The sequence below is a fragment of the Emys orbicularis genome, chromosome 21, assembly GCF_028017835.1.
Source record: "Emys orbicularis isolate rEmyOrb1 chromosome 21, rEmyOrb1.hap1, whole genome shotgun sequence".
In the NCBI taxonomy this organism is placed as follows: Eukaryota; Metazoa; Chordata; order Testudines; family Emydidae; genus Emys; species Emys orbicularis.
Window position 1 is genome coordinate 5755393 of NC_088703.1, and position 10882 is coordinate 5766274.

A 10882-nucleotide genomic window follows, 5' to 3' on the forward strand; every position below is an offset into this window, starting at 1 on the left:
GTATGGCTGCGAAACACGGACACGCCGCCGCTCAGACTGGGCACAAAATGCCAATGTCGTATACTGGGCGTAAAGTTTAACGACTTCATTCGTAACACAGGTGTTTATGGTCGCTCCGGTCTACAGACAGACGGTGTCTTATGCTTTTCGGCCATGTCGTGAGAATGCCACAAGACATTCCAGCGAACGCCGTTCTCTGAGTGGCTTGTACCATCCAGGATAAAATCCCACCAACCAAGGCGTGGGGGTGGCCCAGAGGCAGACCCCCAGTACATGGGAGCATCAACTCTGCTCCGATGTTGGACTCTCGGGCCGTCATGGGCGGTGGGTATCGAAGGCAGGGGAAGGCTGAGCCTCCCCAATTGGCCTTGCATGGCCCTGCCCCCAGGTTCCTTTCTGATTCCCACTGCTGTGCTGCGGGGGGCTCTTCCCCCATGGCTGGGGCGGGCTGGCCTGCGCTCCGGGGCTGGGAGAGGAGGCTGCTCTGCCTGCCCGGTGTGCTGGCTGGGGAGAGCGGGCGCCAACCGCCCAGCGCTCTGGGGCTGGAGGAGCAGGACTGCACCCACCCAACTGGCGCACAGGGGGGTGCACCACCCACCGGGTGCTCCAGGGCTGGGGGAGGAGGGCTATGCCACCCACCCAGTGCGCTGTGGTGGGAGCCGGGTGGCCTGGGGCTGAGAGAGGGGCCTCTGGGCTTCAGTGGGAGGGGCAGGGCCTTGGGCAGAAGGGGCAGGCCGGGGGCTAGCCTCCCCGAGTCTGTTTTTTTTTGTTTTTTAAATAGAATATCAGGGTTAGAAGGGACCTCAGGAGATCATCTAGTCTAACCTCCCCTGCTCAAAGCAGGACTAATCCCCAGACAGATTTTTACCCCAGTTCCCTAAATGGCTCCCTCAAGGATTGAACTCACAACCCTGGGTTTAGCAGGCCAATGCTCAAACCACTGAGCTATCCCTCCCCCCATGCAGGCCGTCAAGCCCTTGTGGCCCCGCAGGAACAGACCAAAGGCGAACAATTGCTATGGCCGACCGCTCGGCTAAGTGCCGAAGTAAGTTGCTTGGGTCGCACTCGCCGCATTTTTCTTTGTCTTAAAACCATGCTGTGGGATATTGGCGGTGGCTGCATACGCTTGCTAGGAAGGAAGCAAAGCATCCATCCGGTGCCTGGGTGAGCGGCTGGTATGATAAGGCATTGCTATGTGTATGTTCAGTTACAGAGACTGTATGGCTGGTGTCTCCGTGAGTTGCTAGCCATTGCTCCCCCAGGAAAGGAGATAGGCTTGTCCTGGCTACCAGTCACCGCTGCAGCATGCCGAGTGGAGGGATACCCAGAAGACACTGCCTCGCTTAGCAGCCAGGTGTCTGTATGGGGCGCCATCTGGATCCGGCCCTGGGGATCCTTTTATGTGGCTGGGGTCATGTACTCAGAATCTCGGCTTTCACTTCAAAGAGGATGTTTCCAACCCTCACCATTGCAAAGAAAACCTTCCAACCCTGGCCTGGTGTGATGGACGCTGCCTGAGTCTGCAGCCAGCCTGAGCCCATTGCTGGGTGTGAGCGACACCGCAACGCTGCCTGTGTCTGCAGAGGGCCTGAGGGCTGGGCTACACTAGAAAGGTGGGTCGACCCAGCTGCATCGCTCAGGGGTGTGAAAAATTCATACCCCTGAGCATGGTAGTAAAACTGTTCTAAGCCCTAGTGTAGACAGTGCTAGGTTGATGAAAGAATTCTTCCGTTGACCTACCTAGGGCCTGTTGAGGGTAGCTGGGGGAGAGACCAAGGACGGGATGAAATGTGCCCTTGGGAGGAATGGGAGCTGGGGGCAGGGGAGGATCCTTCATTTTGAAAATGTATGAGAAATGTTATGGCTGAAAAGTCACATGTAGCTCCAGGCACTGACCTGGTGCTTTCCAGTCCCAGCTCCACAGCCCTCCCCACCCCATCACTCCCTGCAGCTCAGCCCCCACGCTGAGCCCAAGTGCGATTGCTAAGCGTTGCTGTGGGCCTGCCGGGCGCACGCCACCCCAGAGGTGGCTGTGTGTGAATGCCGACAAGGTGGCCTAGTGGCTGGAGCAATGGTCTGGGACCCAGGAAACCTGAGTCCTAGTCCCAGCACGGGCACTGATCTGCTGGATGACTTTGACCAAAACCCTTTCCCTCCCCGTGCCTCAGTTTCCCCATGTGTAAAATGGGGATAATGAGACTGCCCTCCTTTGTAAAGTGCTTTGGGATCCACTATTGAAAAGAGCTAGGTGGTGGTGCTATTAATGTGGGCTCTGGGCTCCTGGGAGGCAAAACACTTTATAGTTACACTGTTGCTATCTAGTCTCTGGGCCTGGCCACCCCTGTCCCATAATGCACCTGGCTATCTGTTCCACACGAGGTCAGGGGAGAAGGCGGCTCCTGGATGTAAGGTCAGGTCGTGCCCTGGTACCTGAGGGCCTGGCTCCATCTGCTGAGGCCGTATGTGGGTTTAGAATGTGTTACAAGTCGCCCTCTAGTGGCTGGGCCACATGGGGATAATAGCCTACTACTGCTGACAGCTATTGGAGATGCACTTCCAGCGCTGCAGGTCCCGGGTTGGATCCCCGCTGACCGTCCGTGTATCTGTCTGGCTGCAGTAGTGCCGGTGCTGCATCTCATCGCCACCCCCTTCCCGTGGGTCTGTCACACGATGGAGGATATGGAGCAGAACCCGACCGTGGAGAACCTCTGCAAGATCCTGGCTGCCTTCCTGGCCGAGTACCCGTGGCTGTGACTGCCCAGAGCCTCCCCTGGCGAGGGGACCAACCTCTCCTTGGGCCTTGAGGGATCCTTCGCCCCTCCTGGGCCGAGCTCCATGGGGCCAGTGGCCAAAACACCCCAGGGACCAGGCAAGGCGGCTTGGGGGGCCCGGGCTGTGGCAGCCCCGCAGGGGCCAGGGGAGCTGTTACGATGGTGGTGTCTCAGAGAGGACGGGAAGGGAGATTGTGCTGAGACTCTGCCTGGGCCAGGGTCGGGGGCTGCAGCGGGGCTGGGGCCGGCCCTCTTGCTTTAGCCCCTGGAGGTCTCACTCTCTGAAGAGGCTGAGGGCCTGGGCTGGGCCTTCCCTTGTGGGCTTTCCCCCATTCTCTGGAGCTCCAGCCCCCGGGGCCTGGACTAGCCTCCTCCCAACGAGGAGCCTGGATCCCAGCTGGTCAAGTCCCCCGGGGGCCACAGCTCAGAAGCAGGAATAACTGGGCTGAACCCGGACTGTGCCAGGGGTAGGACTCCGGGGGCTGCGGGGGGTCCAGGCCTGCGCTCTCTGCAGCTCTCTGCAGCGCGGCCTCCAGCTGCCGGCCCACCAGGGGTTCCTCCTGTTTCTGGGGCTCGTTCAGCCCTGGGGGCACCGGGCTCTCAGCCTCGCTCGGGGGCTGCTCCACAGCGACTCTGGTAACAAAGAGCTGCCCCGTAAGGGCTGCTGCCCCCTCCCCATAGCGCCCCCTCATGCTGGACAGCCCTGGGCACTGTGGGGCTGGGACACTGCTACTGGCATGGCTGTTTCCTCCGCTCTGGCCCCCTCCTGCCGGTCTCCAGCCGCAGCCCCAGCTTCCATCACCAGGAGCCAACCCCAGCTCCCCTCCCCTTCCTGCCGGGCCTGTCTGTGTGTAACCCGTGCAGAACCAGCGCCCCCTTGGTTTCCCTCCACCTCCTCCCTCTGGACTGACAGGCAGCACAGCCTAGTGGGCAGAGCACTTGACTTCAGCCCTCGGGTCTGTTCCACGCTCTGCCACTGACTGGCCCTGGGAGCTTGGGTAAAACCCTTTCCCCTCCCTGTGCCTCAGTTTCCCCTCCCACCCTGTGTCTAGTTAGACTGTGAGCTCTTTAGGGCAGGGACTGTCTGTCTCATGCTCTGTGTGTACAGCACCTAGCGCAAGGGGGTGTCTTAGTACTAATCTGACAGACCATAATCTCACCCTCTGGGCTCTCCCAGCTCAGACCAGCGGTGGGGGGTGGTTATGGTTTAACAGGAGATGAAATGATTCACGGCGCTTCAACTTTTCATGGGCTAGAAGCTGGTTTCTTGTCACTGCTCAGAAACTCCCAAGCAAAGCAAGCGCTAAGCCGCCGGGGCGCTGGGTTAGAGGCAAATTGCACTTGAATTAAAAACCCCTTTGTGGGACTCTGCGAACCACCCGATGGGTCCTTCCCAGGCACCTGCCGTGTGAAGATCCAAACACTTCGCCCCCCCTCGGTGAGAGAGGCTGGCGGGAATGGACTGTCGGGGCGAAAGGTGCTGGGGCCGAAAGCTTTGAGAGCCAGACCCTGCGGGGGCCAGGCCGAGCTGCGGGTCAAGGCTCGGGGACACTTGGGTTCTGTACTTATTGGGTTCTGGGAAGTGGGCGGGCGAAGCCCGCCCACTGCTAAAGGATCCCCCCCCAGCCTAAGGGGAGGACCCACAGGGCCTAAAACCCAAATGATTACGGGGGACAACTAATGTAAAAACAGGGACAGGAGTGCGATTAAAGGGTCAAAAGAAGGGAACCTGACGGGGACACCGAGCAGAGAACCCCGGACAGCGCCCACTGCTCCTCAAAGGTGGCAAGGGAGCCAGTGGACGCCGCCCAGAGGAACTCTGCCCGGATACGTGAACGGACAGAGGATCGGAAACAGGCCCCACAGTCACAGGAACCTCCATCGGCCAACCTCCTCTCCCTGGTTTTATAGATGGCCTGTTTAGCCAGGGCCAAGAGGAAGTTGACCAGGAGGTCCCGTGACTTTGTGGGGCCACGGATAGGGAGTGCGTAAATGAGAAGGTGAGGAGAAAAGTGTAACCAAAAACGCAACATAATGTCGGTGAGGAGCCGGTGTAGGGGCTGCAAGCTGGCACACTCTAAGTAAACATGAGCCAGGGTCTCCCTCACGCCGCAGAAAGGACAGGTGTCAGGGACAGGGGTAAACCGCGCCAAGTACACACCCGTGCTCACGGCCCCATGAAGGAGCCGCCAGCTGATATCCCCGGCGGGCCTCGGGACCAGGGTGGAATAGAGGCTGGCCCACCGGGGCTTCTCACCCTCGACAGGTGGCAGGAGGTCCCGCCACTTCGTATCAGGGCGGGACACGAGGGTGAGGAAGTGAAGAGTGTGGAGCACGAGCGTGTATAGATGTTTCCTTGGCGCGGTCAGGAAACGAACCGGCTGCAAGTTGTGCAGCCGGCTCACGGACTTGGGTTCTGTAGCAGGGTGGTTACCCTGCTCCTGCCCTGAAGGGCTTAAAACAGCCCTAGGACAGGGCTGTGGCTGGGAGCCTTGGCTGGGGGCCATGCCCCAATCAGGCCACAGCTGGCCTGTATATAAAGGCTGTGAGCCAGCGGCCTAGAAGTCTCTCTCCAGGCTGGGAGAGAGCAGGGCTTGGCTGCTTGCAGAAAGGGTACTGGAAGTGAAGTAGGGCTGGGGAGCTTTAGGCTGGCAAAGCAGGGCCTTGTCCAAGGCCCCAGAGGTACTGGGTTGCAGAGAAAGGCAGCAGGTCCAAAAACCCCTTGTCTGTGATGAGTGGCTTATACTGCAGTCTGCCCCAGGGAGCAGGGGCTAGTTGGTGACTGGCAGTAGCCTATGACTGAGGCGAGGTGGGGAGAGGGGGTAGGAGTTCCCTAGGGAGGGGAGACCTCGAGACTGAGGGGTGTACTGCCAGGGGCAGCACCCCAGATAATGGAGCACTGGACTCCTGGAAGAGACACGGGGGCCAAGCGGCATCGGGACACCAGCCTGCGGAGGGCGCTCCGGAGGCTGGATGAGCTAATTCCCAGAGATGACCAGCAGGAGGCGCCACAGGGGTGAGTCCTGCCTCGCTACAGGTTCCCTTTCTAGGGTGGGGTAAATAGCGACCAATTTCTGGGGGATTCCAAATGAGTTTCGCTGCAGATGTCAGGGGGGCTGGGGGCAGAGGAGGTTTTGACTCTGGAACTGAGAATTGCTCAGACGTTTAACACGGGAATGGAGGCGACATTTCCTGAGCTGCCCAGGGATTGGCAGGGCCGTCGCCGCGGAGCTCGGCTGAGGATTGGCCCCACCCCCTGGATGCTGTCAGACCCTGGGCCTGGCTGTGTGTGGAGCCGGGCTGAGCCGACGTGCCCGTTCCGGGCGGGAGCGAGGGGCTAGGCCTGGCATCTGCCAAATGAAGCAGCCTGGGGGAGGCAGGTGGCTCCCAGGTACCATTAGAAATCTGAGCCCCCTGGTGGAGGGGAGCAGCAGAGCCCAGGGGAGACGGGAGCATAACCCCAACTCTCAGATCCCTGCTCTCCAGGCCCCAGGAGGCAGCAGGTGGGTGGGAAGCGCGAGGCTGCCCCCTGCTGGGGGGCGGAGGTGCTGCTTGGGCAGGCAGAAGCCGTGGGCAGGGTCAGGGGCTGCCCCAAGGCTGCAGGGACTCAGGCTTTGAACCTGGGCCACCGGCTGATGACCCTGTAGAGGGCGTTCCCGGGGCAGCTGGTCGGGTTCACGTTGCGATGCCCCTTCAGGGTGTAGCTGCGGCTCAGGAAGCCCTTGGAGACGGCGCATTGGATCAGGCTCCTGGCGGCGTTCAGGGCGGCGTTGTTGGGGACTCTGCCTGCAGGATAGAGCAGCCCCCTGTTAATCTCACCTTGGCCCTTGGCCCCTCTCTGCTGCCCAGGGGATGTGACTGTGGCCTGAATAAATAACCCCCCTCTGCCCACGCTCTCCATTGGCCACGTCGATGTCACTCCCTCCCTCCCACCCCGCATTCAGTATTGCATCTCCCCTCTGCACCGCTGCATTTGCTTACCAAGGTCCCTCCCCCCACCCCTATCCTGGCCCAGTGCCCCAGCCTGGTACCCCATGGAGAGGGAAGGGGAACTCCACGGGGTGGAGCCCAGCGGGATGGTGGTGAGGCCAGCTGGGTGTCAGGTCAGCAGGGGAGAGCAGCTGTGGGCGGGAGCCCTGCAGGAGGGATTCCCAGCTCCCCTCAGGGCCTAGCTGGGGAAATCCGTACAGACGGGACCCACGTACTGGTGAAGCTGCCCAGGAAGCTGAATCCCAGCGACTTATGGTTCCAGTTCTTGGCGTGGGCCCCCACGGTGCTCCAGCCTCTGCCCTCATAGACATTGCCGTCCTCGCCGATCAGGAAGCTGCAGGTGGAGCGCAGTGTGAGACCCGCACAGGCACGTCGGCCGCAGCCTCCCCTCCCCATCGCTCCCGGCAGCTCCCCCAGGGTTGTCGCTAGCCCTGCCCGGGTTTGAACCCAGGACCCTCGGAGCTAGAAACTCAATCCTCTGCCATGGAGGTAAAGACCAACTGAGGAAAGGGACTGGATTGGCGGGGCCCTAACCCGTATTGCACTGTTTGGCCATTAGGTGGCGCTGCGTGTAACACCCCTTATGGAAGCAGCCCTGGGCCCCAGCTGGGGGGCAAGCGAGGGCTGTAGCCGGCCCAGATGTGGGGCAGGAGAACAGCGCTGGGACCCGCCGCCCTGCAGGAAATTCCCAGATGGGTTTCCATCCCCCGACGTCACCATCTCAAAACATTTCATGGAGCAAAATCTCCGGCCAGGTTTTCGTTGCGGGGCGTCAGTCCGACCCCAGGGAAAGGCGTCGATAACGCCGGCACGGGGCAGTGTCAGAGACGAGCAGGGCGCAGGCCGCGTGGCGTCTGTCGGCCGAGCTCCTGGCACAACCCAGGGGCTCCCTGCGGCCCTCCATTCCCCCACCAGCTCCATGACTGCCCCTTCCCATCCCCTGCTCTTCAGGGACTCCCTCAGCCCCCACCCAATCTCCCCCTGCCAGGGGCTCTGTGCCCCCACTCCCCTCCCCTTATGCCAGGGTCCCATTCTCACCCCATGCCAGGGGCGGTCTGTGCCTCCCATTCCATCCAGCTGGGGCTCTGAGCGCACCCTCCCCAATACCCTCCTTTCAGCCAAAAATATTAAATATAAAAATCAAATCTCTTCTGTGGAGAATCCCCCCCTGCCCCCAGCTCTACCCTGAGTGTGGTCTCTGCTGCCCCCCTGTGGATGCTTGTGGGCAGTGGCCCCGAGTCTCCCCCATAGTTGTGGCGAGGCCCCCATCCTGCCCCGCTCACTTGTAGCCGATGTCGGACCAGCGCTGGGTGTTCATGTGGTAGTTCTGGATGCCCTTGACCTGCCGGCTGCAGGAGGCCTGTGAGGTGCAGGGATTCCCTTCCGTGTGGTGGATGATGACGAAGGGCACTGGGGTCCTCAGCCGGACCCTGCTTTTTGGGGCCCGGGCCCCCCACTGGGAGCGGGAGATGATGCGGGGGCAGCCTGTGCCATGCGGGGGAGGGGAGAAAGGGCTGGGTTAATGTGGGTGCCCCCCACCTGCCCCAGCCCACGCAGCAGGATCGGGCCCAGGACTGGTGCTCTGAGTGGGGCCGCGGCAATAGGGTGGGGGGAGCAGCCCAGCAAAGGCCGTGCACGGCGCAGGGGGGACGCGCAGCCCTGCGTTAAATGTGACGGGGCTGGGGAGAGGCCTGGCCGGGAGCCTGCTCGCCGTGAAGCAGCACCCGCCCCGGCAGCAAAGGGGCGAACGGGGAGCCAGGCCGGGCTGGAGGGAGGCCAAACAAGGGCTGGGCTGGAGATGGCAGGTGGGGCTGGTGCTTTGAACTCACCCCGGGCTGGGGAAGCTCCCGCCCAGGGTGTGCGGCTCAGCGCCCGTCGGTCTCCTCTGTCCCCTCCGGTCATTTGCATCCCTCCAGCCTGTCCCCTCTGCCCTGCAGCCTTTCTGTTCTCTCTCTGTCCCTGATCCTTCTGCCGGGTCCCTTCAGAGACGGGGCGGCCAGGACAGACCCCGATGTCCCAGAAACTGAAAGGTCAGAACATCTGACCCTGAGAAAAGGCTCATTGTGCACAATCAGCCTCTGGAATTCATTGCCACGGTATGTTGCTGAGGCCAAGTGCAGGATCCATTAAAGGTGTGTGATGCTCTGGGATTGGCTCCCCGTGGGCAGGGCCAGGGGTCTCGTCCCTTGGGCCGATGAACAGTAGGGCTCTGGGGAATGGGCGGCAGGGGACAACCCAGCTTTGCCTTGCGGAGGGATGGGCTGGACAGGAGCCGAGGGACATTTCCTGGTCTGCAGGGGCAGGTCCAGCCCAGGCACCAGGCCAGGGCGTGGGTTAGTTGGGCGCCTCCATCGTTAATTTCCCACGCCTGCGTTTCCGCCCCCTGGGTTCTGCGCTGCATCAGGAATTCCCAGCCCTGCCCCCCGTCCTGGGGGATCCGAACTCACCGAGCGCCGCGGCGCAGAGCGCTGAGAGCAACACGACCCGCGTCAGCAGCAGCATCTTCCTCTCGCTCGGCCCTGTGGGGACACGTGACCGTCACAGCCGCCTGCCACCCCCAGGAGGGGGCGCTGCTGGGCCGGAGCCAAACACCCCCAGAGCCCCTGGGTAGCAGATCCCCCTGCGCTCAGGCTGCCCCGGGCTCCCAGCCCAGCCTGTCGCCTGAGGGCAGCATCCCAGCCCTGCCCAGATCCCCCTCCCCCCGAGCTCCCCGGGTCCCCATGGCAGCCCCTTGAGCTGCAGGCTCGGCGCTGGCCCTGGCTGTACTAACACTGCCCAGCTGGGGCTGCGGGGAGAAGAGCTGGGCTGGGGGCAGAGGTGGTCCATGGAGACCGGCGCCCTGAGGGGTGCAGAGGGGGGCTGGCAGGTGCCCACCTGGATTCCTGCAGAGCCGGGAGCAGAGTGAGCTCCAGGCACCGGCACCTGCTGCTCTCTATAAGCGCCTGGGAGGATGATGTGGGGTGGGGGCCAGGTAGTTGGTCAATAAACTGTCGTGTGGATGCTGGCAGGAGCCCAGCCACCGAGGAGGAAGGAGTTGGGGGGTGGGGTGGGATTTCACCAGGGCTGCGGTTGCTTGAGGCCAAGCCGGGCTGTTGCAGTGTGTTTCAGCAATACCGGTGCCGAGTTCGTGTGCCGGACACTGACTTGCAGGCAAGCCTCTGCTTGTGACAGGGCCTGACTGGAGGGAGTTTGGGTGCAGGAGGGAGCTCAGGGCAGGGGCTTGGGGCATGGGAGGGAGTTCGGGGTGTGGGCTCTGGGTGGCGTTTACCGCAGGCGGCACCTGGGAAGCTGCCAGCATTACCCTCTGTCTCTTAGGCGGTGGCGTGGCCAGCCGGCTCTGCGCGCTGCCCCTGCCTGCAGGTGCCGTCCCCCTGCAGTTCCTGGGCAATGGGAGATGCGGAGCCGGCGCTGGGGGTGGGGGGAGCAGCGCACAGAGCTCCCGTGGCCACCCCTAAACCTAGGAGCCAAAGGGAGATGCCAGCAGCTTCCTGGGAGCTGTGTGGAGCCGGGCAGCCAAGCGGACTTTTAATGGCCCGGTCAGCAGTGCTGACCAGAGCGGCCAGGGTCCCTTTACAACCCAGCGTTCTGGTCAAAAACCGAACACCTGGCAACCCTTGCGTCAGGCGCTGTGAGCCTCACGGCACAGCGGGGAGGGGGCTGTAGCCGCCCCCAGCTAGGTGATGGCCGGAGCTCCGTGTAGCTGAGGAAGGGACAATGACGGTGTCACCGCTCAGGGTAACTGCACCGGCCCTGCCCCTCTGTGGGCCGGCCAGGCACCCACCCTGCACTCCTGGCATGCCAGCCGGCACCTCTCGTGGGCGGGGACCCGCCTCGCTCTCCCTCCTGCCGGGTGCTCCAGGCTGCTCGGTTTCCTGCTTGCACTGTGATATCCCCAGCAAGTCAGACTGGCTGAGCCGGCCGCTTTCCCGCCCCCTCAGAGGCTACAAGCCCTGTGAGCCCCACAGCTCCGGCCCTGCCCAGCTCCCCCCAAACAACACCTTGGTGCTTACGGTGCCAGCAGTGCCAAGAACACGCGTTAAACCAATCAGCGAACCCACCCGCCTGCTAATGAGCTTTCCGGGATCCCCCTTCTCCTGGCCAGCTGTTCATGGGCATTTCTC

At 62.4% G+C, this 10882-nt stretch overlaps 1 protein-coding gene across 1 annotated transcript; it reads right to left on the bottom strand.

Annotated features, from left to right (window-relative positions):
* Positions 1-6378: 6378 nt before the first annotated feature.
* On the bottom strand, positions 6379-9263 carry PGLYRP1 (peptidoglycan recognition protein 1). The gene is made up of 4 exons (XM_065421016.1): positions 9209-9263; positions 8045-8246; positions 6977-7095; positions 6379-6557 (listed from the first exon to the last, which is right to left on the bottom strand). Exons 1-4 carry the CDS (start codon positions 9261-9263, stop codon positions 6379-6381), a joined length of 555 nt encoding a protein of 184 aa, XP_065277088.1.
* Positions 9264-10882: the final 1619 nt, after the last annotated feature.